At 50.0% G+C, this 27,401-nt stretch overlaps 2 protein-coding genes and 1 pseudogene across 2 annotated transcripts; 1 reads left to right on the top strand and 2 right to left on the bottom strand.

Moving 5' to 3' along the window:
• Nucleotides 1–7,744: 7,744 nt before the first annotated feature.
• Mettl27 (methyltransferase like 27) lies at nucleotides 7,745–17,705 on the top strand. Its single transcript, XM_057765322.1, has 6 exons — nucleotides 7,745–7,796; nucleotides 8,083–8,209; nucleotides 8,690–8,818; nucleotides 9,411–9,546; nucleotides 11,659–11,751; nucleotides 17,305–17,705. The coding sequence occupies exons 2-6, from the start codon at nucleotides 8,087–8,089 to the stop codon at nucleotides 17,583–17,585; spliced, it is 762 nt and encodes a 253-aa protein (XP_057621305.1). The 5' UTR covers nucleotides 7,745–7,796; nucleotides 8,083–8,086; the 3' UTR covers nucleotides 17,586–17,705.
• LOC130870832 (cytochrome c oxidase subunit 7A-related protein, mitochondrial-like) lies at nucleotides 15,411–16,096 on the bottom strand (annotated as a pseudogene).
• Nucleotides 17,706–24,882: 7,177 nt separating the features above from the next.
• Cldn4 (claudin 4) lies at nucleotides 24,883–26,531 on the bottom strand. The gene has a single exon (XM_057765265.1). It carries the CDS (start codon nucleotides 26,348–26,350, stop codon nucleotides 25,718–25,720), a length of 633 nt encoding a protein of 210 aa, XP_057621248.1. The 5' UTR covers nucleotides 26,351–26,531; the 3' UTR covers nucleotides 24,883–25,717.
• Between the last annotated feature and the right edge of the window lie 870 nt (nucleotides 26,532–27,401).

Below are 27,401 nucleotides of genomic sequence, written 5' to 3'. Positions count from 1 at the left end.
TTCATCCAACAGTGTCTGAATCAGTTCTATTGTGAATCTGTAATTTTTTTACTATCCAGGAGCATTTCTTTAAATGTTAAGCACTTCTTAAAAACTTAAGTTGCACCATGTACAAGTAATACGGTACCACCTATGTCCTGCTCAGTCTAAACCTTAACTGCCCTGTTATTATGGTAATTACGGTAGTTCCTGCCTGAGACCTGCTCAGTTCAGCACGGTGGAGCTGAGCCGCTCCTGCCTCAGAGCCATTTGGTGCCCCTGAGCCGCACACAGCAGTCCACATTGCCATCAAGCAAGCCGTAGCAATTTATTCCAAATGCTCCATTCAAAAGCTCTGTCTCCCGCAGGAGTCAGACAGAGATCTCAATGGCGGCACAGCCCAGAAAGCCGGCATTTTAAAATAGCCAGTTTTTTCCTGTTGCTGAGTCAGGACAATTTCTTTGCCGCACGCAACCCACAAACAGCAAAAAGCTGTCTTAAATTCTCTCTGTGTGCTTTTTAAGCCCTCTCAGGTTTTACGTGGAGTTCATTAGCACGTTGGGTGCCACTCTGTTGTAATATGAGCAGCAGGGCTGCGTTCCCGGCACCCAGCCGCCCGCATGGCTAGCTTATACTCCGAAATAATTACACATTGGTGTGTTCCAAGCCAGTGAGAACACTCATATCAAAAAACTGTATATATGGTGCCTGAGGACAAACTGTCTTGGTTGACCTCCATCCTCCACGTTCATATGTACATGTGTACACCACACACACACACATGAACATGCACACACATACACACAAGAGCTCCTTCTCCATCCACATGACATCCAAGGTCACTCTCACCACCTTGCCAAGAAGAAAGAGCCCCCTGGTGCCAAGCTGGTCACTCTTTAACTGGTCTTAACCCTGCCCAGTCTAGGAGACCCCTCCCTTCCCACATGACAGACACTGAGAGGCCACCATTGACCCTCCCACCTCTGTCGCTTCCCGCCAAGAAAGCCCCCATTCCTACCCCAATATCCATCTGCATTCTGAATACTCCATGATAGCTCTCCATGGGTCAGGGTCTGGTGTTAGCCCAACACTGGACACATCCCATCTTCTCCCTGGGATCAGCATCCTGCAGAACCAGATGGCATGCTTTATCCCAGCCAGGTCCATCACTGGGTAATGGTTTCAAGAATCTGAGGTCACAGCATGGAAAAGGACCATCTTCCCTCTCATCTTCCATGGTCGGTGTCCTCAGAACAGCCAGGTTCCCTACAGTGCTATACAGAGATGATGGGTAATTTTGTCAGTTTAATAGAATTTAGAGCTACCATGAAAACAAACCCCTGGGCATATCTGTGTGGGAGTTTCTGTATTAACTTAACTGAGGTGGGAGAGCCACCCTGAATGTGGGAGGCACCATCTCATGGGCTGGGGTTCCAGACTGAATAAAAAGGAGAAAGTGAGCTGAGCACCAGCATCCATCTCTCTCCGCTTCCTGACTGCTTTTCTCCGCCTTGCCTTCCCCGCTGTGATGGACTGTGCCCTGAAAGGGTGAGCCAACATAGTCCCTTCCTTACTTAAACTGCTTTGTCAAGTACTCTGTCACAGGAGAGAGAGAAGTAACAAAGATAAGATGCCTGGGTTCCTGGGAGTCACCCAGCCCATCCTGCCTGTCTCACGACTCACGACTCCCCTGGACAAGGAGTGCTGGAACTCCCCAGCCAAGCATATCAGTTAGCAAGCAAGTTTGGGAGTCTCTTTGGAGTTCATTGAGACTTACGCATTCTCAGGGTAACAGCGTATCCAAACCATACTTAACCAACCTCGAGTTCCCTTGTGGTTTGAGGTTCCTGGTCCCACAGTGATCAATAACCGGATGATTTTTCAGGACAGTCACTCTTTGAAACTTTCAGCAATGATTAAAAGGTGTCAAAATGAGTCAGAAAAAAACTCCAGAGTTGCCGGCCACCAGCCAGGCTCAGTCCTTGCTTGCCCAGTCTCCCAATAGTCAGGGACCCTGGCAGGATTCTCCTGGGGGGAAGGGGGTCACAGGATGTGCTGAGGTCAGTCCAAGAGCAAACAGACCCCAAAAGGACAGATGGTGTCCAACATAACATAGTTATAGACCAGTGGATCTCAATAGTTGGATCACGACTCCTATAGCAAACCTCTATCTCAAAAAATATTTACATTATAATTTATAACAGTAGCAAAAATTACAGTTATGGAGTAGCAATGAAAATAATCTTATGGTCAGGGATCTCCACAACATGAGGAACTGTATTAAAGGGTCACAGCCTCCCAGGCTGTGGAATGGGTGTGATGGAGATTCGGACATCAGCATCCCACACTGAGGAATCGGGTGTAGTGGGCTACAGATTTGAAAACTCTCTGAGAGCTAGGAAGCTTGAGATCAAAGCTGGGCGATTCAGTGCCCAATTCCTCCTCTGGCCAACACCGTGACCTAGGGTCAGGAACTCCTACCTCCACTTCCTTCTCTGTGACAAGATGACAGGGCAAACACTTCCCAGTTTGAGACAGGTGTAGAGGGCATTTGACAATGATCTGTGAGAGATGGGGAAGGAGGAGGGTGAGAGCTCACGGAATAAACACAAACTCTGGTCGGCCCTGCATCAGGCCGGAGGGAGCATCTCTCAGGCGCTCACCACCCCCCGGAGTTCATGCACACTCCCCACATGCCTTACACTGACCCTGCCAGCCTAGCAGAGGGACAAAGACAAATTTTCCCTTTGGAGCCCAGGGCCTCAGAGTCGGCCTTGAGAAGGGTGTTCTGGGGCAGGAGGCTGTGTAGAGGTAGACGGGCTCACTGAGCCATCCTGGTCTAGCCCCGGCCTTCACCTGGAGTCTGCCAAGGACACAAACCCTAAAGCCACGCACGCTATCGTCCACTTAAAATTATTCTTCCCCAGGACACTGGACTTTCATTTTTTCATTTTTATTCTTTTTTTTTTTTTTTTTTTTGGAGACAGGATTTTTCTGTGTAGCGCCAGCTGTCCTTGGAACTCCCTCCGTAGAACAGGCTGGCCTTAAACTCAGAGATCCCCCCTGCCTCTGCCTCCCAAGTGCTGAAATTAAAGGTGCATCACCGTTGTCTAATTTTACTCTATTGCATTTATTTATTTTATTTGAGACAGGATCTCACCATATAATCTTGGCTGTCCTGGAACTCACTCTGTAGACAAGGCTGGCCTGGAACTCAAAGAAATTCACCTGCTTCTGCCAGTGTGGTCTAGACTTCTCTAGACCAGACTGGCTTCAAAGGCAGAGATTAAAGGGGTTAAACATATGTACTACTAACAGGCAGTGGTGGCACACACTTTAAATCCCAGCACTTGGGAGGCAGAGGCAGGCGCACCTCAGAGAGTTTAAAGCCAGCCTCCTTATCAGCGAGTTCCAGGACAGCCAGGACTGTTACACAGAGAAAGCTGTCATGAAAAAACAAAACAAAAAAAAGAAAGAAAAAGTGTGCACTACCACATTAAGCTCAGATTCCTTTTTAAAAAAAAATTTAATTTAATTGGGGGCTGGAGAGATGGCTCAGCAGTTAAGCACACTGGCTGCTCTTCCAGAGGTCCTAGTTTCAATTCCCAGCTGATGGCAGTTCACAGCTGTCTGTAACTCCATTCCAGGGGATCCAACACCCTCGCATAGACATGAATGTAGCCAAAACACCAATGCACATAAAATTAAATATTTTTTTAAAAAATATTTTATGTATTTATGGTATGTGTGTGTACACATGCGTATGTGTACATGTGTGTGCACATGCCAAGGCAAATGTTTGTGGAGGTCGAGGACAACTTTCAGGAGTTAGTTCTTTCCTTGTGCCGTGTGGGTTTTGGGACTTCAACCCAGGTCATCAAGCCTCAGGGCAAGCACATTTACCCACTGAGTATCCTGCCCTCCACCTTTTCAAGACAGGGTCTCACGTGGCCCAGGCTAACTCAAAACTCTCTGTGTAGTCAAAGATAACCTTGATCCTCTGATCCTCCTGCCCCCACTGTGAGTCTGGGATTACAAGTGTGCACCACACCACACGTCACTTAAGAGATGGCTCGCAGGGCTTCAAGCCTGAGAGGCAAGTGCTCTCCCAAGGGAGCCACACCCCAGCCCCAGCATCTCACACCACACACTTAAGCCTCCCTCCTTATTTAGGCCTCCGACTGGCAGGCATTGCTTATCACTAGCTGGACCAATGGCATTCATGAACTCACCTTTTGCATGGGGTTGGGGGCACATGGATTTGGGTGCTGAAGTCAACCTGAAAGACAGACCACCTCAAAAGGAATCAGGATACTTTTTTTCTGAAGCCAAATATGATTGAGCATGCCCCAGGAACCCAGACTCTTATGAAGTTTTTGTTGTAACAGACCCAAGAAAGTCATAAATCAAAACACCTTCCAAATATATTGGTGAGAGCTGTCAAGACAGTCAGCGGGTAAAGGCTCTTCTGCCATGACTGACAGTCTAATTTCTTTTTCTTTTCTTCTTTCTTTTTTGGGGGGGGCAGGTCAAGGGAGGATTTCTGTGTGTAACGTTCCTGGCTGTCCTGGAACTTGCTTTGTAGACCAGGCTGGCCTCGAACTCAGAGATTCCCCTGCCTCTTCCTCCCGAGAGCTGGAATTAAAGGTGTGCACGACCACAGCCTGGCTCTTTCATTATTTTTTTTCCAAGACAGGGTCTCTCTATGTAGCCCTGGCTATCCTAGAACTCACTCTGTAGACCAGGCTGGCCTTGAACTCACAGAGATCCACCTGTCTCTGCCTCCTGAGTGCTGGGATTAAAGCATGCGCCACCACTGCCTGGTGTAATTTGATTTTTTTTTAGAAATACATTTGTGGGTACACCAGGTAGGTAACTTGAAAGCAAAACAAGGAAAAACTCTGCTCCAGGAGTCTTGGGACATTCTTGCTTTGGGTTGGTAGGAGATAGGGGTCTGTCTACACATTCCTAGAGGTTTCACGTGACAGTCACAAGGCTGTTAGGTCGCACACAGAGGTGGGCAATAAATGGCTATTTAGGGGGCGAAGATTCTGGACCTGCAGCATTCCACCTCTCCTGAAACATCGGATTTCTAACCTGTCAATCAGCCTTGTAGAGTGTTCAAGCTGGGTGTGGCTTATTTGGGGAGGTTCCATGAAAACACCGAAATCTAGGGCTTTCCCCCATGGTAATGCCACATCTGTTACCAAAAGCACCAAAAACATCCTGTATAAGGCAGGGATGTCACTCAGAGAAGAGTACTTGCCTAGCATGGATGAACCCTCAGGTTCCATTGCCAACACCATCAAAAGATAATGGCTAGCCTGGCTATGGTATACGGGCGGGCGTGTGTGACCATCCTCGTTAGACCACTCCCCAGACCTCAGTCATTCCCACAACCTAAGTCTATACCTCATGCTAGAATGCTGCAGGTGGGTGTGGAAGGCCTGGCCCCACACACACAGTTAGGAGTCCTAGCCACATTTTATTGGTGTAGTGCTGGGAACAGAACCTGTGGCTTCATGTGTGCTAGGCAAGCACTCTAGCAACTGAGCTTCACCCCAGTCCCACAAAGCCCCCTTTTCTAATGGCCCATGACATGCTGGAGGTCCTCACCCGGTACCTGAGCCCCTTTCCACTTCCTCTTCCTTCTCAGTACAGCCAGCTGATACCTTGTCATGGTCACCATGGACCCTCAGTGTGTCCCCAGCTTCTCTTCTCAGTGTGTCTATGTTCAAAGAGTCCTATAGAACCAGTCATGATGTCTGACACCTGCAATTCCAGCATTTGGGTGCCTGAGGCAAGGAAGATTTGGAGTCCCAGGCCAGCTTGGGCTACAGAGTAAGACTTTGTCTCAAAAGCAGAGCAAAACAGGGGCTGGAGAGATGGCTCAGCGGTTAAGAGCATTGCCTGCTCTTCCAAAGGTCCTGAGTTCAATTCCCAGCAACCACATGGTGGCTCACAACCATCTGTAATGAGATCTGGTGCCTTCTTCTGGCCTGCAGACATACAGACAGATATTGTATACATAATAAATAAATAAATATTACAAAAACAAAACACCCATCCTGCCACCTTATGATCCTCTTGGATGCAATTATCACAGAACCCTCAAATTTAACATCCTAGAATTATCCGTGTCCTCCTCTAACCACGCCTGCTCACTCCTTGTTTTCTGGCATAGAAGGGCCTCATCTAAAGCCACCTGAGTTTGAGCAGAAACCCAGAGGCAGGGAATAACCTTGAGCTCCTGACCCTGCTGCCTCTGCCTCTCAAGAGCATCACCACACCCAGTTTTCTGTGATGCTGGGGATTGAACCCAGAACTGTGTGCCTGTGGGGTAAATACCAACTAAGCTACAGCCCCAGCCTTGGTTTCTGGTAGAAATTGCCCTGTCCAGTAAGATAGCCACTACCCAAGATAGATAGTTAAATTATGAAGACTGTTGGAGGCGGTGGCGCACGCTTTTAATCCCAGCACTTGGGAGGCAGAGGCAGGTGGATCTCTGTGAGTTCAAGGCCAGCCTGTTCTACAGAGGGTTCCAGGACAGCCAGAACTCCGCATAGAAACCCTGTCTCAAAAAGAAGAAGAAGAAGGAGAAGGAGAAGGAGAAGGAGAAGGAGAAGGAGAAGGAGAAGGAGAAGGAGAAGGAGAAGAAGAAGAAGAAGAAGAAGAAGAAGAAGAAGAAGAAGAAGAAGAAGAAGAAGAAGAAGAAGAAGAAGAAGAAGAAGAAGAAGAAGAAGAAGTAGAAATTTAGTTTTTTTCATGCACTAAACAGTTTGGTATTCTCAACACCCATGTGAGGCTGTATCACCTCTGATGAACAGTACAGATTATAAAATACTCTAAAAAAATTAAATGAATCAATTAAAATACTTGCAAAGACTGGGGATATAGCTCAATTAATGGAGCGCTTGTCTAGCATACACTAAGCCCTGAGTTCAATGCCTAAAACCACATAAATTAGGTGTAGTGGTACACACCTGTAATCTCAGCACTTGGGAAGTAGGGGCAGGAAGATGAGACGTTCAGGGCCATCCTCGGCCACATAGAAAGTTTAAAACCAACTTGAGCTATATGAAACCATAAAAAAAATTAAAAACTGGGACCAGAGAGATGGCTTGGCAGGTGAAGGTCCTTGCAGCCGAGCCTCACAATCTGAGACCCATCCCTGGAACCCACGCGGCGGAAGGGGAGATGAGACTCCAGAAAGTTGTTCTCTGACCACCACGCGCAATCCCCAAATGAATAATTTTTGTTTTAATACTGTAAGCCCAGAGCGGCAGCACAGGGCTAAGAGGCAGAGGTAGGAGGTTCTCTGTGAGCTCCAAGTCCTGGTCTACATAAAATTCCAAGTCATTCAGGGCTGTATTGTGAGACCTTGTCTCTAAAAAATTTGTTTATTTATTTGTGAAAAAAACAAAACCAAGCCTAGCCGTGGTGATGCACGTCTTAATCCCAGGACTTCGGGAGGCCGAGGTAGGTGGATCTCTGTGAGTTCGAAGCCAGCCTGGTCTACAGAGTGAGTTCCAGGACAGCCAGAGTTGTGTTACACTGAGAAACCCTGCGCGTAAAACCAAAATAATAATAATAATGTAAAAAAATCCGACTGAATTTCCGAAGGAAGAAGGTCCAGAGTTTTCCACTCACTGGCTTGTGATAGGGGGCGGATTGTCATTATTTTGCTTTGATTGGCTGTTTTCTCTCACGGAAACCCAATCGTCGCGTGCTGGAGGCGGGGCCAGACTCTCCGTGGGGCCCTTCCTCCAGTTCCTCGGCCCGTCTGCCCTACAAAGAGGGAGTCCTCGCAGTGAGTGGTGAGCTTTCTGCTCCTTGGAGACCCTTGCGGTGGGAAGACCCCCGATCCACGCCCAGGGGTGACAGGCTGAGGTGCAGTTCTCATTCCCTGCGCAGGAGTACCCCCTTTGCCCACCCTTGCCCCAGGAACAGTTCCATGGTGTACAAGTCAGCTCCCGCCATTTCCCACTCAGGGACTTGTATGTGACGTGGGAAGGAGTTGGAGCTCTGGTAACCTCCTCCACCGGGTGAGGGAGGACGGGAGACTGTGGTGGACCTCGTCACAGTTCTGTCCTGTCCCCACAGGAGGATGACTCGGGAGGAAGCTGGGAGGCTGCCCCAAGTACTGGCCCGTGTCGGGGCCTCCCACGGCATCACCGACCTGGCCTGCAAGCTCCGCTTCTATGACGACTGGGCTCCAGAGTACGATAAGGTGAATGCACGTAGGTCCTTAATTTGGGGGGCCCAGATTGTGTTTTTATGTGCAAAGCGAGAATAGTACCCGCACATCCCAGGGAAGCTGGGAGCTGGCCCCTACCGGCCTCTAAGCACCACCTCTAACTATGGACTGGATGTCCCCTATTTGAGTTAAGAAAGTCCCACCTTAACACTGCCAACCAGACAGGGAGACTGCCTGCAGGGGGCGCTATTGAGACGTCACTCAATATAGACAGCCGGGCTTAGCGCTGCCCCAGCCAAGTAGCCAGTTGCTGCCAGCTTCAGTCCCACAGGCGTGGGGGCCCTTGACAGTAAAAGACACCTCAAGCCTGGATCTTCTATTACTAAGGTCCCAGAAAGGACCCAAATTCCAACACACATCAACTCAAACCAGCGGGTGCATAAGCACCCGACAAAGTGCGTCCTCCAAACTCTAGGGCACCAGAGGGTGCTAGACTAAGTGTTGTGTCCCCAGGATGTGGCTGCATTGAAGTACCGAGCCCCCTGCCTTGCTGTGGATTGTCTCAGTCGAGCCCTTCCGGGCCTGCCCCAAGATGCTCTGATCCTGGATGTGGCCTGTGGCACTGGCCTGGTGGCCGTGGAGGTAAGACCTGCTGGTACCGTGATGCCCTGACTTCCTTTCAGCACCCAGCACCCTTGGCTAGTGAATTGTAGGTAGGTTATCTACCACACATAAACCCAGTCTCTCACTGGGGGATTCTAACCAGGTACTTGTCACTAAACCATGCCCCAGCCTTCACTGGGGGATTCTAGGTAGGTATTCTACCACTGAGCCACACCCCAGCCCCTTATAGGGGGATTCTAGGCAGGTGCTCTACCATTGAGCCATACCCCAGCCCCTCACTGGGGGATTCTAGGCAGAGGCTCTACCACTGAGCCACACCCCAGCCCCTAACTGGGGCATTGTTAATGAGCCCTGTACCAATGAACCACACCCGTGGCCCTTTAGTTTGCTTTTTATTTCGAGAGAAGTTCTCTCTGGTTGTCAGGCTGGCCTTGAATTTAGGATTCAAGCCTCAGCCTCCAGAGTAGCCAAGATGACGGGCCTGAGCCACCACATACATCTAGCTCTCTGCCACTCTTTAACCAAGAACCCATGCTCTGGTCACCACATACAAGGACTCAGCTGAGCAGTGGCAGGGGTGAGCCATGATCAATGCCACCTTCTCTCCCAGCTGCAGGCTCGGGGCTTCCTCCAGGTACAAGGGGTGGATGGAAGCCCAGAAATGCTGAAGCAGGCCCAGGCACGTGGCCTGTACCACCACCTCAGCCTCTGCACCCTGGGCCAGGAGCCGCTGCCCAGCTCTGAAGGTACTTCCTGTTCCCCTCCACCCTCACCCCCATTGCCAAGAGCATTCCCTACTGTCCAGCCCCCATCTTCACTCTGGAGCCCTGTGTGAGCCCTCTCGCTATGTCCTCCCCTCCCCCTCCCACCCACAAGTTCCTGAAGTCCTACTATACCGTGACATCTTGATTAATTACTTTTCTTTTTTTTTAAAGATTTATTTATTGCTCCAAAACCACAGAGAAACCCTGTCTTGAAAAACCAAAAAAAGAAAAAAAGAAAAAAAGAAAAAAAAGATTTATTTATTATGTATATGGTGTTCTGCCTGCATGTTTTGCCTACACCCCAGAAGAGGGCACCAGATCTCACTATAGATGGTTGTGAGCCACCATGTGGTAGCTGGGAATTGAACTAGGACCTCAGGAAGAACAGGCAGTGCTCTTAACCTCTGAGCCATCTCTCCAGCCCTAATTACTGTTCTTATTGCACTGACAAAATACCAGACAAATGCAATGCCATCATAAGGTGCCACCCATCCCTAGGGCGATGCAGCTGCTGGGGGAGGGGCAGTCACTTCTTCAGTGGTGTAGCCACTGGTAAGTTGCCCATACTTCAGTACCGCCCCCCCACACACACACCATGCTCATGCAGGCCACACACTCCCCCGCCCCCGTTAAACTCTGGGTCACAAACAAAACAAAACATGAAGGTAGCAAGGATGATGGCGGTGGCGCACGCCTTTCATCCCAGCGCTAAGGAGGTAGAGGCAGGCAGACCTTTGTGAGGTCGGGGCCAGCCTGGTCTACATGGTGAGTTTCAGGATAGCCAGGCTACACAGAGCAACCCTGTCTTGAAGAACCAATGGGGGCAGGTATCAGACTCTAGAGGGGGATGAGAGAGATCAGAGTGGACTGGACCAAACTGCGTTATATCCATGCAGTGGCGTAAGACTCGGGTTGGAGAGAGGGCTCCACAGGAAAAGCACATATCGCTCTTGCAGAGGACCTGAGTTTGGATTTCAGCACCCACATCTGGTGATTCATAACTCCCTGTAACTCCAGTCACAGGAGATATGATGCCTCCGGCCTCCGTGAGCACCTGCGCTTGTGTGCACAAACCCATACAGAGACACGTGTGCATACACAGAATTTAAAATAATAAAAATTGGGCTCAGCAGCTGTCAAAGGCTAGGCTCACAACCAAAAATAAAATAATTTTTAAAAAACAGGTAACTAGGCTGGGAGATGGCTCGGCAGTTAAATTCTCACACTGCTTTCGTGGAGAACTCAAGTTCTGTTCCCAGCATCCACACCAGACAAACTCACAATGGCTCAAAACTCCAACTTCAAGGGGCCCACTGCCCTCTTCTGGATCAAAGGACATTACAGGCATGTACACATATCCGTACACATATATGCACAATTAAAAATAAAAACAAAGTGATTTGAGGCCAGCCTGGTCTACAAGAGCTCACTCCAGGTCAGGCTCCAAAGCTACAGAGAAACCCTGTCTCAAAAAACCAAAAAAAAATAAATAAAAAACCACCACCAACAACAACAACAAAAGTGAGCTTGAGACAGCTAAACAGTTAAGAACACTGATGACTTCGCAGAGGCCCCAGGTTCGATTCCCAGCAGCCACATAGCGGCTCACAACCTTCAGTAACTCCAGTTCTAGGGAAGGTGTCTGTTACCCTTGTCTGACCTCTGTGGGTGCTATGCAAGCAATGCACAAGCATACACTCAAACAAAATACCCATACACGTCAAATCAAATTTTAATTGATTAGTTAATTAAAAATGAAATAATTTTTAAAGCAAATTAAGGGAAGAAGGGTTTTCTTTTGGTCCCCACATCCTGGTCGGGAAGCCATGGCATCAGGAGCATGAGACGGCTGAAGCCAGGAAGCAGAGAGGTGAACGCTGGTGCTCAACTCGAGTTCTTGATCTTCGGTCCAGGACCCCAGGAAGGGGATGGTGCCGTCCTCCCCTAGGGCAGATCTCTCCTGCTAAATTAACTCAATCTAGGAACTCCCTCACAGACCAGCCCAGGGATCTGAATCCCAGATCCTGTCAAGTTGATGATGAATCGTTAGATGAATAGTTATCATCACATGTCTTCGCCTCGCTCCAAACGCAGGGACCTTTGATGCAGTGATCATAGTGGGTGCCCTCAGCGAGGGACAGGTGCCCTGCGGTGCCGTTCCTGAGCTCTTAAGAGTCACCAAGCCAGGTGAGTCACAGTCCAGCCAACCCCTCCCCAGAGGCACACCCCTTTCCCCTCTCCACAACGCACAGACCCTGGACTCACACAGTGAGGAAGGGTAGGACATTGTGTAGGGTTACCCACACACACACACACACACACACACCCTGCACAGCTTCCCAGCTCACCATCAGCCAGCTTGTGCTCCACCCTGGCTGCCACCAACAGAGGCAGACCCGCAATAAGGGCAGACAGGTGGCCAGCTCACCTGCTAGCCCTGGACAACTAGGAAGAGCTCCACCCTTCTGGCCTTTGTTCCCTTTCTTAAACAAATGGCATCGTCACTGAGATCCCTTCCCTAACAGACTGCAGTGACAATTGGGTACAGTCATGTCCCTGGGGCCCTGGCACACAGTAGAGCTCAGTTCAGCTCCATCTTCCGGTCCCCTTACTGATTTGGGACCATCCTTACTCGAATCCTTTCCATTGTCTCCCTTTCCTGGCATAGGTCCAGGTCTGTTCATGCAAGATGACAATGGGGACAGGCAGTATGAATCAAGCCCACAAACGGGTGGAGCAACCCAGGCCTTTTCTTTTTCTTATGGTGCTGGAGATGGAACTCCAGCGTCAAGTGAGCTTCGCACCCCACAGTCCTTCACTGAGCCATTCTAGAAAGAAGCTCTACTGCTGAACCACACTCCAGCCCCTCACTGGGGGATTCTAGGCAGGTGTTCTACCACTGAGCCACACCCCAGCCCCTCACTGGGGGATTCTAGGCAGGGGCTCTGCCACTGAGCCACACCCCAGCCCCTCACTGGGAGATTCCAGAGAAGGCAGTAAGGACTCAGCACTCAGTATGAAGTTGCTTTTTCAAGGGTTGGGGGCACGCATCCACAGAAGATGGGGTAAGGAGTTGCCTAGAAGAAGTCAGGAGGGAAGAGATTAGAAAGATTCAGAAGAGGGTCTACCTGCCTGGCCTGGCCTGAGGAGGAATGAGGAAGCCGTGAGATAAAAATACTCCCTCTCACAAGCCCCGCTCCTGGAGCTAAACCTAGGCATGTCTGGGCAGGATTCTGTTTCAGAGAGGCCAACAAAAGAAAGGTAGGCCATCAGCTGGGTCATCTGTAGCAGCATGGGTTGGGCTCAGAAGCACCGGAAATGCCCGTGGCATGAACCTAAACAAAACAGACTCTCCTGTTCCAGCCTGAGCCTCCCCATCTCCACCGCAGCAGTACCATAGCTCTTTCTCAACCAGTCTGCCAAAAACCAGCCATACTGGAAACACTGCAACTGCTTGGACAAAGTCCCCCATCCCTCCAGCCACCCCTTCTGGAGTCAACCAGGCTTTTTATTATTATTATTCTTTAGATAAGGTCTCACTATGCAGCCCTGGTTGGCCTCAAACCCATAGAGATCTACCTAGCTCTGCCTCTGTCTCCTGAGTGCTGGAATCAAAGTTCTGTGCCAGGATGGAGAGATGACTCAGGGTTATGATCACCGGCTGCTCTTGCAGAGGACCCAGGTTCAATTCCCAGCACCCTCATGACAGCTTGTAATTGTGTGTACCAGTTTCAAGGAATCTAATACCACACCCTTCCTGGTTGCCCACCTGTACCAGGCATGCATATGGTACATATACATACATACATGCAGGCAAATACTCATGCACATCAAATAAAAGTAAAGTTTGTGGTCATCACACCCAGCTTTTTTCCCCCCAAAGAAAATGAGAGTGAGAGCTTGGGTCCCAAAGACTCCAAAAATTGGGCCCAGCCGCCCATCTCCAATGGACCAATTTGAACCTTGGCCTTGAACTCAGATCTGCATGCCTCAGTCTCCTGAATGCTGGGATTAAGGTGTGTCCACCACTGCCACGCTACACACCTTTAATCCCAGCACTCAGGAGACTGAGGCAAGCAGGTATCTGAGTTCAAGGCCTGGTCTACAGAGTTCCAGTCAGGGCTACACAGAGAAACCCTGCCTCATAAATAAATAGATGATAGATAGATAGATAGATAGATAGATAGATAGATAGATAGATAGATAGACAGACAGATGATTGATAGGTAAATAGATGATAGATAGATAGATAGATAGATAGATAGATAGATAGATAGATAGATAGATAATAGAATGATCGATAGATAGGTAGATTGATAGATAACCAACCAAGTAATAGTGAAGAATAGTAAAAGGAGATTTATTTAGTGTGGCCTCTTTTGGAAGAGGACCAAAGAAGGCTATTGACACACACACCAAGCCCCTCTTCCTAGTCCTGACACGGAATTGAGGTTTAAGGAGGAGGCAGGAGTTTACATAGGCGAGCAGTCTTGATCAAGATTTTGATCCTGCCTATCATTGGCCCATCATTGTCTGGGCCCCAGTGTCTCAAAGACAAGTGTCAGAATAGTGTGAACTCTCTTCAGGGAGAGAAGTTCCTCTGTTTGCTGGCACCAGGCTCCTGCCTTTTCCTTCTTCCTGCCTGAGACTCCTGGGGAAATTCCAGTTTGGGGGAAGCTTTCATAACGGTACAAGTTCGTGCTATAGCCCAGGGCAGCCTAGGAATCACTGTGTGTGTAGCCCAGATTCAAATTCTGAGCTTTCTTAGGACTAGAGAGATGGCTCAGTGGTAAGAGGACCCGGGTTCGATTCCCAGCACCCACATGGTGGCTCAAACCTTCTGCAACTCCAGTTCCGGGAGGTCCAGTGCCCTTTTCTGGCCTCCATGGGCACTACACACACGTGGTGCACAGACACACATGTAGGCAAAACACCCATAAATATTTAAATACACTCTCCGGTTCTTGTTTAAGCTTTCTTTTTCTTCCAGCCTGAGCTAAACACTGCAGCAATAGGCCTCAGCTGCCATGCTTGGCTCAGCCAGGGGTGTGCACTCACCTGTGCACACAGGCACACACTTGCACCCTGTCCCGTGACACAAAATTGTCATTTCCTGCAGTGTGAATTGTAATTTGTTTTAATACCAAAAACCCCGAGTCAGATAGAGGGGTGAATGTTGAAAGATCGGAGAAGCAGAGCAGCCAGTCACTAGTTTTTTGTTTTTTTTTTTTTAATTCATGTATTTATTCCACAGTCAAATAAATCATGGCTTTAAAGCCGTAGCATTACTGAAGGAGATTTTCTGGTCCTGGTCCTGCCGTCTAAAGGGCAACACTGACCAGTGTTCTTTTCCGTGATGGAGACAAAGCATTTCACTTAGGGGCTGGGTGCAGCAATAACCCTTTGAAACAAGCTGCCCAACAAGCAGGCAGATTGCAAATAATTTCTATGAACATTTCACTGCAAGGTGGAAAAAGCCCCCAGAAGGCTAACTTGAAGCCCTCATTTCACACGTGGGATCTCTCCAGCTGCTGTCTTCCTCTCTTGGTCACACCTAAACCCAGAAGGGCTTCAGGAATTCCTGCTTCGACACAGCCTCGAATCCCAGCCGCCCTGAGCACAGGCTGCCTGCCATTAATGCGGCAGTGAGCCACTTCCATCCAGAACGTCCAGGGAAATCAGGAGCGCAAATACGGCTCAGCGTCACCCCCTCAAACAATAGTTTTAACTGTCAAATGAGCTCTGGCATCTGAGCTGAGAGGCCGTCTGCATTTCATAAACAACCAGAACGCTTGCTTGTGCTCTTATCTTTTCCTTTGTTTGCAAAAATGTTACTAAACAGAAAACTAAAAAGTCAAAGGGTTTGTGCCACAAAGTAAACCAGTCCCCCCTCTCCGCAGGCTAATTCCTTTATTTTTGGGCTGAGAAGCCACGTAGCAGGCGATCAGGTGGTAGATGGTCCCTATAGTCAGCGCCCTGGCCGTCCGGTAAAGCATTTGGTCGGGAAGGCCTCGTCTCAGGCGGGTGGGCACACCGTCAGCCTTCTGGAAGAACTCTGCAGCTCGGGAACTTTGTTCTTCCCAGCACAGTCGTATGCTGGCACTGTGGAGGTCAGTTTAGTCGGGGTGGCAAACATGATAGGCAGTGCTTCCACGGAAGCACTGGCTCCAACCCCTCTTGTCCCAGGGTCTCATCCCATCAATTCTTAGGAGCTGTGCATTCTCCCAGTGAAGCTGAGCTGTTTTTTATTACACTGTCCACGGCTGATGCAGTTTGCTGGCCCGTGAGGTAGGAATAAGCCAGAAAGCAGCGTTCCTCTGTGGCAGCGCTTTCTCAACCTGCAGGTTGCAACCTCTTTGGGGACCAAATGTCCCTTTCACAGGGGTCGCCAAAGGCCATTATTCTAATCAAGGTTTTCCAGCTTCACGTTCCACCAAGCTTTCTCACGCTACTCTGAGCAATGATTCAGCGTCAGCTTTCAAAGCCCAAACTCCAGCCAGCTTCTCATGAAACCGCTAAACTTGTAGTACATGTTGCCTGAGTCCGGCTTCACACAGCCGCTGCCTGTGCAACAGCCCTAGAGAAGGCCAGCCACTAGTTCTTACCTCTACTGAGTCCTCAGAACTAAGGGGGATCCTCCATGAATCCTCAGACTGAACGCTTTGAGCTCCTGTCTCCTCCTGCCTTATATTCCTCTCTCCACCCAGCCAGATGCCTTCCTGTCTCCACCTCCCTAGTGCTAGAATTAAAGGGCTGTGACTTCCAAGTTCTGGGATGAAAGGTGTGAGCCACCGCCCCCTGACTCTGATCCTCTTTCAGACTCGTGTAGCCCAGGGTGGCCTGGAACTCACAGAGATCAGTGTGCCTCTGCCTCCCGAGTGCTGGGATTATAGGGTGTGCCACCACTGCCTGGCCTCTACGGCTAACTAGTGGCTAACTCCACACTCTGATCATCAGGTCAGGCAAGTTTGGCAAAGCACAAACAAAATATCACCACAGTTCCCCTCCCCTTGCCATACCTAAAATAAAGAAACAGCACCACTTAGGCACAAAGAAATGAAGGATCTTCCCAAGGACCAAAACTCATGTACTCACCTAGGAACTGCCGTGACAGCGGACTCTGCTTAATGGAAGACCTCAGTGGTAATACACCTGCCCAGAACCCCCCAGTGAGGGGCTGGGGGTGTGGACCTGCCCAGAACCCCCAGTGAGGGGCTGGGGGTGTGGACCTGCCCAGAAACCCCAGTGAGAGGCTGGGGGTGTAGACTTGGCTAGAACCCCCCAGTGAGCGGCTGGGGGTGTGGACCTGCCCAGAACCCCCAGTGAGGGGCTGGGGATGTGGACCTGCCCAGAAACCCCAGTGAGAGGCTGGGGGTGTAGACTTGGCTAGAACCCCCCAGTGAGCGGCTGGGGATGTGGACCTGCCCAGAACCCCCAGTGAGAGGCTGGGGGTGTAGACCTAGCTAGAACCCCCCAGTGAGCGGCTGGAAGCATAGCTCATCTGTAGTATCTTTTTGGACATGTTTGAGGCCCATGTTTTTATCTACCGCCCTGAAAAAAAAATTTTTTTTAAATGAAGGCCGTGGAAGACCATCAGGTTGAGGAAAAGGGAGAGGATTCCTGGGGAGGCAACTTTAAGCACCAAACCCTGGAAGTGGGAAGCTGGCCAGGAACTGAAGTCTTGATCAGGGACGCCCCTGTCGCCCTCCCTCTCACATCCCCTCCCCCATCTCGCCCCAGGTGGACTCATATGTCTGACTACCAGGAGCAACCCATCCAACCTTCCCTACAAGGAGGCGCTGGAAGCAGTCTTAGACTCCCTGGAGCAGGCTGGAGCGTGGGAACGCCTGGTGGCCCAACCTGTGGAGCACTGGGAACTGGCCACCTCCGAACAGGAGACGGGGCTGGGCACCTGTGCCAATGATGGCTTCATCTCCGGTATCATCTACCTTTACCGAAAGCAGGGGAGAACCCAGGGTAAGGGAGGGAGGCCCAGCGTTGTGGCTCCTGTTGACCACTGATCCTCCTGTGTGGGGCCTTAGCCTAGCCTGTCTTCTTGCTCTTTTGTCTGTAAAAATGGGTCCATCTTGTTGGGAGATCCTGCTGATCAAAGGCTGCAGTCTGCCAATGGCCTGGCAGCTTTCTCCAAGCTTGGTCACGTGAAGGACTCCCTGCCAGTGGGGGCTCCTAGTGCCCTTCTAACCTTCTCTACAGGGCGCTTGCCTTACCTCAAGGACAAGCCTTGATATAGTTGCCCACAACTGACGCTCTTCCCCTGATGCCCACATGATAATTAGGTTAATTCTCTAGCCATTCTGATAGGGCCCTGCTTCCACTAATCCAGCTTTGTGATAGGAGCCTGCCACTTAATGCAAATTAGGGTTTGTCTCCAGGCAGGTTTCCCAATCTTATATATTTCTATATATTTCCTAAATACGCTGGAATAAAATTGAGTTGTCCCACTGACGTCATCTCCCGGAAGGCTATCTCTGACAGCCATCTGAACTCTGTTCCCTGCTTCCCACCCTCCATCTTCACGGACCGGTGACCAATGATCCCTGAGGAAAAAGGAGACCCACGCATTTTCCCAAGCCTGCCCATTAGGGATGTTCCATAAGGTTTGCCCCAAAGGGACTGAAAAGATCCCTCTGGTTTCTTTGGACCCAGAATTCAGGGACATGGAACTTAGAGCAAGCTCCGTGGGTAAGAAAGCTTGCTCTGCGAAACCTGAGAAACTGAACTGACATCTTTGGCATCCACATAAAAATCATGACTTGCCTTTATGTAACCCGAGTTACCTGCGTGTAACACCACCGCTGGGGTTAGAAAATGGGTGGACCCAAAATGGTCAGCTTTCAGCTCAAGGAGAGGTCCTGCCTCAAAGTAATAAGGCCAGCGGCAGAGACGCCAGAGAGGAAGACACCTAAGACCTTGCTCTAACCTCCACGTGACTGCACATGTGTAGATGCCCCCGCACACTCGGGTGTCAGAGCTCCACACATACCAGACGTAGAAAAGAAGAATAAAAGGAACGAAGAGACCGCTACCTACTGTCACACAACCGCGTCCCATCCCGCCCCCTAGCAATATGACAGTCCCTGAAGCAATGATTTTGCAAAAGATATTGAATTAGAACCAGCAAGGTGGCCCAGCGGGAAAAAGCACGTTTGCCACCAAGCCCAGTAACCTGAGTTGGATCCCCAGGACCCACATGGTGAATGAGGGGAAATGACCCCTACAAGTTGTCCTCTGCCCTCTACACATTCACTATGGCACTCACACATGTACTCTACACACACACACACGCATAAATAGAAAAAAATACTAAGGTGTCAGTTTAACCAGTCATCACGTGTGTGGTGTTCACAGCACTGGGTGGCTAAGAGGATCATGAATTAAAGGCCAACCTGGGCTACACAGAGACCTTGTCTCAAAAAGATAAGGGGACCAGAAAATTTGCTCAGCAATTCGCTCACTCAGTGTGCCAGGTGTGGTGGCACATTGATCCCAGAACTCAGGAGGTAGAGGCAGGAGGATCTCTGAAATGGGGGCCAGCTTCATCTACAGAGTGAGTTCCAGGACAGCCAAGGGTACCCAGAGAAAGAAACCTTATCTCAAAAATACCAACAACAAAAACAAGCGCTTGCTCCAGCAGAGGACCTGGTTTGATTCCCAGAACCCACACTGTAGTCCACAACTGTCTGTAACTCCAGTTCCAAGGGATCTGATGCCCTCCTCCTGACCTTGGCAGGCACCAGGCATCGGATCCCCTGGAACTGGAGTTACAGGTGGTTGTGAGCCATCATGTGGATGCTGGAATTGAAACTTGGTCCTCTGCAAGAGCAACCAATGCTAATAACCACTGAACCATCTCTCCAGCGCCAAAATGTTTATTTTAAAACCTCAACTCAAGTTAGGTATGGTAGAGACAAGAGCATCAGGAGTTCAAGGACAGTCTCCATTACATAGGGAGTTCAAAACTAGTCTAGGCTTCTTGAGAGCCTGTCTCAAAGAAATAGAACACAGGCTGACAAGTCCTTACTTTGAAGCCTTGGAACTTGAGTTCAATCCACAAGACCCATGCTGTAAGAGGGAAAACCAGTTCCACAAGTTTGACCTCTGACCTTCATACATGTGTTATGGAGAACATACTCTCACATATGTACACAAACAAATAAGTCAATAACTGTAAGTAACTTTTTAAAAAACAAATGGCAGGGCCAGTGAGATGGGTCACTAAGTAAAGACCCTTGCCCCGCAGGGCTGGTGGTTCGACCTAGATCCCCAGGACTCACATGAAGCCAGAAAGAGAGAACTGATCCCACAATGCTGTCCTGTGACCTCCACACACATGCTGTTGGACCGGCACTCACATGCACACATGCATACATACACACAATGATTATAATAATAATTTGGGGGACTGGAGAAATGGTTCTGCGATGAAGAATGCTTCCTGACCCCCCAGAGGACAAGAGTTCCTACTCCCACATGGAGTGGGTCACAACTGCCTGTGACTCCAGCCCCATGGGATCTAATACCTCTGGCCTCCAAGGCATCTGTACTCACATACAGAGAGACATAATTAAAAAATAATAAAAATAACTGCTGGGCAGTGGTTGCATACGCCTTTAATCCCAGCACTCGGGAGACAGAGGCAGGCGGATCTCTGTTGAATTTGAGACCAGCCTGGTCTACAGAGTAAAAAGTAAATAAAAATGCAAAAAAAAAAAAAAAGTAAAAAAAGCCAGGCAGTGGTGGCGCACGCCCTTAATCCCAGCACTCAGGAGGCAGAGGCAGGCAGATCTCTGTGAGTTTGAGGCCAGTCTGGTCTACAAGAGCTAGTTCCAGGACGGGAACCAAAAAAGCTACGGAGAAACCCTGTCTCAAAAAATCAAAAAAAAAAGTAAAAAAAACAGGTGGAGAAGATGGCGGAGCCCGTGACGTACTTGCTTGCAGATGTGAAGTCCTGAGTTCAGGTCCCCAGCATTCAGTTGTTCAAGGTGGTCATGGTGGCACATACTCAGAACCCCAGCTGGCGTTGCAGAGAGAGACAGGAGAATCCCTGAAGCTCACCGGCCAGTCAGTCTAGTCAATCGGTGAACTCTAGGTTCAGTGAGAGACCCTACCTCAAGATGAGAGAGAGAGACAGAGACAGAGACAGAGAGAGAGAGAGAGAGGAGAGTGAGCAAGGATACATATCTATATGTGTGCACATACACACACATAGACACACACAGAGGCACACACACAGACACACACACACAGGTACGCACATGTGCACACACAGAGACTGTCGCAAATCTTCCTCCATAAAGGGAATTTCAAGGTATTTATGAGACAAAGAAACAGGCTCAGGGGGTAACTTGAGTTCAATCTCCAGAACTCACATGACCGAAGGAGAGAACCAGCGCCAGCAAGTCGTCCTCTGACTGCCACCAAACACATGCGCAGAATTTAAAGAAAAAGAAACGGGGTGATGTGAATTGTGTGAGAAGGTGACTTATTCAGAAAAGCATGGCTTTGCCTGATCTGAAACTGTAGTCTGGGCCCCGTGACGTCAAAAGAACTTTCTTTGGAGGTTTGTACAGCCCCAAGCAAACAACCTGGTGGCTTCAACCAGTTTGAGCTAGACAAGACTACATCCAAACAGGGATGGAACAGAGTAAAGGAAACAATTGTCCTACCACTCCCCGCTACATTATTTGTGGCTAAGCTAATGGGGGAGGGGGGCAGACTGGCTTTCCGGACTCACAGGGGAAGCTAGACCAGCTTGGAACAAAGAGCTATGCCTGCCTAGGTTGGCCTGCTTGTACAGGTCCCAGCCACCTGAGAAGCTGCGACAGAGGGATACAAAGTTTAGGTCTTGCCTGGGCTCTACAGTAAAATCTAAGCCAACCTGGACCATTTGGTGACACTCTATTTCAAAAAGTTTAAAAAAAAAAATGTCTAGAGGGGCTGGAGAAATGACCTTGAGGTTAAGAACACCGACTGCCCTTCCAGAGGACTTGGTTCAGTTCTGAACACCACACAGCAGCTCACAGCTGTCTATAACTCCACTTCCAGGGGATCTGACAAAACACCAATGCATATAAAATAAAAATAAACTTTTAAAATCTAGAGCTATAGAGCACTTGCTGGAATCCCCTATGAGGGGCTAACGTTTGTTTCAGCAGTGGTACGGCTGCCTAGAAACCCCTGGGCTCTACCTCTAGCACAGGGGGTGAGGTAAGCAATAGAAAAAAAAAAACTAACTTTTTTATCTTTTTAAATATGTATTTATTTACTGTATATGTGTACATGAATGTGTTCGTGTGCCACGGCACGCGTGCTTATGGAGGTCAGAAGAGAACTTGTAGAACCACATGTGCGCCACACCGAAATTTAGGTCACCAGAGTTGGCAGCGATCTCCGTTACCTGTGGAGTCATCTCATGGACCCAAGAAAGGAACAGGATGTGGCCGCTCTTTTGTGATGAGTGTAGGTCTGGAGGGCCTTCAACTGGTTGAGGCCTAGCAGGAGTCTAAAGCCCTGATTCTGCAGCAGCCGCTCCTGTGTGCCCACACAACTTCCATGTTAGACAGCGCTAGGGCTTGAACCCAGAACCTCTGGTATGCTAGGCTAGCCCTGCACCTTGGGGAAGGGAGAGCTGTTGTTTGTTTTGCTGGTTGAGATTTTGTTTTTGTTTTGAAACAGGGTCTCACTATGTAGCCTTGACAGGTCCAGAGCTCCCTATACAGACGAGGTAGACTTCAGACTCACAGAGATCCACCTGCCTCTGCCTCGGGTGCTGGGATTACAGATGTTCAATACCACACTCGGCCACCTAATTTTTTTTTTTAAAGATTTATTTATTTATTATGTATACAACATTCCCTCTATGTATGCCTGCAGGCCAGAAGAGGGCACCAGATCTCATTATAGATGGCTGTGAGGCACCATGTGGTTGCTGGGAATTGAACTCAGGACTTCTGGAAGAGCAGTCAGTGCTCTTAACCTCTGAGCCATCTCTCCAGCCCCAGCCACCTAATTTTTAAATGTTTAACTAGGAGGAGGTGCGGACGGCTCAACAGTAGAGCCTTTGCCTGACACAGGAGGCCTTGAATTTGGTCCCAAGTACTAGAGAGAGCAATAAAATTAACTTTGGAAGGAAAATAGAACCCTGGAGCCTGTCACTGAGTCTCAGGTAACCCAGACTGGTCTCAAACTGGTTATGCAATGAAGGATGGTCTTGAACTCATGATCCTCCCACCCCTACCTCCTGAGTGCTAGTACCTATCACAAGCCACCACACCTGACTAGAAAACGCTTTGATAATTTCCTCACAAGACTTGGTTATACCCATGGAGTCAAGAAGGGGCAAGCGGGCCAGTGAGATGGCTCAGCCAGTAAAGTCACCTGCGGTGCAAGCCTGGGGCTGTGGGTTCTGCTCCCAAACCCACATTAAAACAGAAGAGAGGGGGTGCTGGAGAGATGGCTCAGAGGTTAAGAGAACTGACTGCTGTTCCGGAGGTCCTGAGTTCAATTCCCAGCAACCACATGGTGGCTCATAGCCATCTGTAATGAGATCTGATGCCTAGAACACTATATACATAATAAATAAATTAAAAAAAACTTTAAAAAAAAAAAAAAAACAGAAGAGAGGGCCGACTCCACAAAGTTGTCTGTTGACCTCAGATGTGGATCCGAGCCACACTTTCACGTGAACAGGGGAGGACTTGGTTTCCCTTCCACAAAGAACTGTGGGCTGGGGCTCAGAACGAGAAAGCTTGCAAGCTTTCAAGTGTTCAGGAAACACTGGGTTCCTTCCCAGCACTGAATAAATCCAGCACCAAAGAGGTGGGCGGTGGACGTAGGAGGATGAGGAATTCAAATCCATCCTTTGCTATGGAACAAGTTTGAGTTTAGCCAACAATACATGAGACCTTGTCTCAAAAATTAAAGTGGGGCCGGGCGGTGGTGGCGCACGCCTTTAATCCCAGCACTTGGGAGGCAGAGGCAGGTGGATCTCTGTGAGTTCGAGACCAGCCTGGTCTACAAGAGCTAGTTCCAGGACAGGCTCCAAAGTCACAGAGAAACCCTGTCTCGAAAAAAAAAAAACCAAAAAAAAAGAAAAGAAAAATCAAAGTAGGGATCCAGGCCTGGTAGCCAGGGCCCTCAAAGACAAATCTTCCATCCTCAGCACCTCAAAAAAAAGGAAAAAAGGGGGGGGGCTCGCTGGTGCCTAATACCAGCACTGGGGAGGTGGAGGCAGGAAGACCAGTTCAAGGTCATCCTCAGCAAAGCAGCTGGAAGCCAGCCTGATCTGGTCTAAAAATAAAAACCCAAAGGGACTGGAATGGCAAAGTCCAAGCCTGGCTCGGGATACCCCGTGGCAGTTGTGGTTGTGGGCGTAAGTACCTTGGACATTCCAGGGCTGTGGGAGGACCCTGTAGGGAGGAGGCTGCAGGGCGGACTTGCCAGACCAGAAAGGTTCAGGAGTGAGGGAAAGGACATCATTCCAGGCTTCAATAACAAAGGCAGGTCAGTGGCACCTGCTGAGAGATCTAGGGAAGATAAGCAGACCAACCTGGCTGCTCAGAGAAAGGGAGGCAAATGCGAAAGGGGGGGCTCAGTCTCAGACTTAGTTGCTCCTATCTGTTGTCCCGCTCACCAGCTCTTTCTCCCAACAGACCTGGACATATACTGGACCCTAGATACAGACTTCCCATCTAACAAATGAAGGGCTTACCATCATGGTCATGCACAAGAGATTGAGGCAGGAGGATTGCCTTGAGTTTGATGATAAGTCTGAACTTTATAACTGTGACCCTGTCTCAAAAAAAAGAAAAAGCCTCAAAAGAAAGAAAAAGGCTCAAATATGTTGCTCCCCCAGATTAGAGCTAGTTCTGATTTTTACCATTCTCTGATATCACTCTTTAAGACAGGGTCTCGAGTAGACCAGGCTAGCCTACCATGTAGTGGGGGTTGACCTTCAAGTTCTGGTCCTCTAGCTTTTGCACTTGGTTTATTTGGGACTGAGTATGGAACCCGGGGTTTCTGGTGCCAGGCACACTCTCTAGCCACTAAATTTCATCTTCAGCCCTCAAAATCACTTCAGCTTTTCACAACAAAGTCTCCCGTGGACCAACCCCCCATCCCTCCAGCCCTGTCCCATCCACAGATAGAGAAGAGCCCAGACCTTTCCTGTACGCAGGTACCATTTATTGTAGAAAATAATAATTACAGCTGTGAATAGACCTTAAATTACAAAACAAGAAACCACGGAGAAGGCAGGGGAGTCCCGGGAGACTCCCCGCTGCCACGCCACTGCCCCGCCCATTATCTGCCCCAGACTGGCCAGCGTCCTTGAAATTGACCAGGGTAGGAATTCAGAGGGGCCAGTTCAAGACGCCTAGGGGAGCAGGGTATTTAGTAAGACAGTACCAGAAAGGGGTGGGGACAGCCCGGGCTGCTTCTAGGTCCCCAGCACGGCACTCCCCAGACCAGTTTAATCCACCTCCACCCTTCCCTCAAACCCGTCTATCCACTCCACAGAACTCCATTACGAGGGTAGGTGGGTGGGTAAAAGCCCCGGTCACGGTCAGTCGCTGGCGTTCCACGGCAGAACCCATCCGGCTCTCAATGGCCCCCTCAGTCACTGTCACCCATCATACCAAGGCTCCAGGTAGGACCAGGTGTACTCAGAAGCATGGGGCATAATGGCAAAAGGTGGCGCCGGTGTAACAGATGTGGACAGAGAGCGTGAGCATAGAAAAGGGTCAGCGGAGGTGCCAGCATGAGCAGGACATCCACTGGAGGACCCAGAGTCACAACTGAGCTATCCCGGCCAGCAGGACCCAGCGACCCCCTCCACAGCGGTACCCAGCAGTTTCTGCTTTTAACTCTGGATCCATGAGCAATTTGGATATAGGCAGCAAGGAAGTATTTTTACATTCATCCTTGCTGGAGTAAGGAGCCTTGATATGTGTCCAAGGGGGGGCAGATGGTTCCCCAAGCAGAAACTTAGCACAATCCGGGCTTGCTGTCCCCTGCAGTTAGTGTGGCCCACGGCAGGGCAGGTCCCGAGGGAAGTGAGGGTTATCACAGGTTGTTGTGAACTCAATCTGAGAAAAATGATGAAGGTAACGGGGGCATAGCAGAGTGGCCCACCTTACACGTAGTTGCTGGCGGGAGCAGAGCGGGCGGCGGAGTACTTGGCGGAGTAGGGCTTGTCGTTGCTACGAGGTGGGCAGTTGCAGCAGAGCAGGCCTCCTCCCAGGAGCAGCAGCCCAGAAGCCGCCCAGCCGATGTAAAGCGAGGCCCCCATCTCCCTTTTCTGCCCGGAAACCACCAAGGGGTTGTAGAAGTCGCGGATGACGTTGTGTGCGGTCCAGGATATAGGCACCATAGCGAGCAAGGCAGCCACGATGAATACGACGCCGGCTCCTATCATGGTTTTGGCCTTGGTGGTCTCGTCTTCCATGCAGTTGGTGCACTTGCCTCCAACCACTGAGAGAAGCATCCCCACGGCAGCCACGATGATGCAGACGACTATGAGGGCTCGGGCAGCTTGCAGGTCCTGCGGCAGGGCCAGCAGCGAGTCGTACACTTTGCACTGCATCTGCCCGGTGCTCTGCACCACGCAGTTCATCCACAGGCCCTCCCAGCTGGTCTGCGCCGTGACGATGTTGCTGCCGATGAAGGCGGTCACCCGCCACATGGGGAGCGCACAACTCAGAATCGCGCCCAGCCAGCCCAGGACCGCCAAAGCGATTCCAAGCACCTGTAGTCCCATGGACGCCATCGCTCAGCCTCTGCAGGGGTCAAGGTTGGAGATCACAAAAGTCTCTCTCTGGAAGGTATAGAAGTCCGAGGGCTGAGAAAGCTTTTTCTGGTGAGCCTCAGGGACACGAAGCCAGTCAGAGGTGCTGAGTCGGGTACACCAGCAACCAAGACTGCAAGTCCTTCCTGCCCGCACCTGCAACCAGCACAGGAGGCCACAGGTGCGGCAGTTAAAGCTCGTGGAGGAGGGGCGGAGGCAGAGGGAGGGGTTTCAGTCCCCAAGGCCTCCCTCCGGACCAGTTTCTCTGGATTCCTGAACCCGGGCCAACAAAGGCGTTCTGAGGCCCCAGTCCTGGGCCCCTGAGTCACCTGCTAGTATCACAGGAAACTATCATCTCCCCCAGCCCCCAGGCTCAGGCTGAGGTCAGTCGAGAGACAGACACTGAGTCACCAGCCAGAAGCACCTGGGTGCTCACCAGGTGGGGACCCAAGGAGAAGCGAGCAGCCAAGCCTAGCTAGGGTTCAGAGTCAAACGGTGAGGGTCCCCAAGACCTCCAGTGAGACAAGAAAATGAAGACCCTTCCCAGGGGACTCTGAGGATAACGCCTGGGAACGTCCAAGAGAAACTCTGTCTTAATTAATGTTGTTTTTACCCTCTCAATTTTATCACCGCTATCACGGCTATTATTGTCATTAATACGCCGGCACCTGTACTTTGCCTCGACAGCACTTTCCTCCCCTTAGCCAGAGGAAGTCGGTGTGGGGGAAAATGAGGACCTGCGGGGGGGGGGGGGGGCGGGGAGATGAGGGTTGGGGACTCAGGAGCCAGATCACCTGCTGTCCGCATTTTCCTCTCGATGACTTCCCCACCCAGCCGCACTGCCTCGGAGGTTTAGAAGTGAGGCACTCTAGGCCAGGACAAGAGACACAAAAGGGCTGATGAGATGACTTAGTGGGTATAGGTGTTTGCTGCCAAGCCCCAAGGACCTGGGTTTGATCCCCGGGACCTGCGTGATTGGAGACACACACATCCTCGGAAGCACAAATGCCATGAATAAATTAATGTAATTTAA

This window comes from Chionomys nivalis, chromosome 3 (genome assembly GCF_950005125.1).
Source record: "Chionomys nivalis chromosome 3, mChiNiv1.1, whole genome shotgun sequence".
Taxonomy (NCBI): Eukaryota; Metazoa; Chordata; class Mammalia; order Rodentia; family Cricetidae; genus Chionomys; species Chionomys nivalis.
This window is presented reverse-complemented; position numbering and strand designations above follow the sequence as displayed.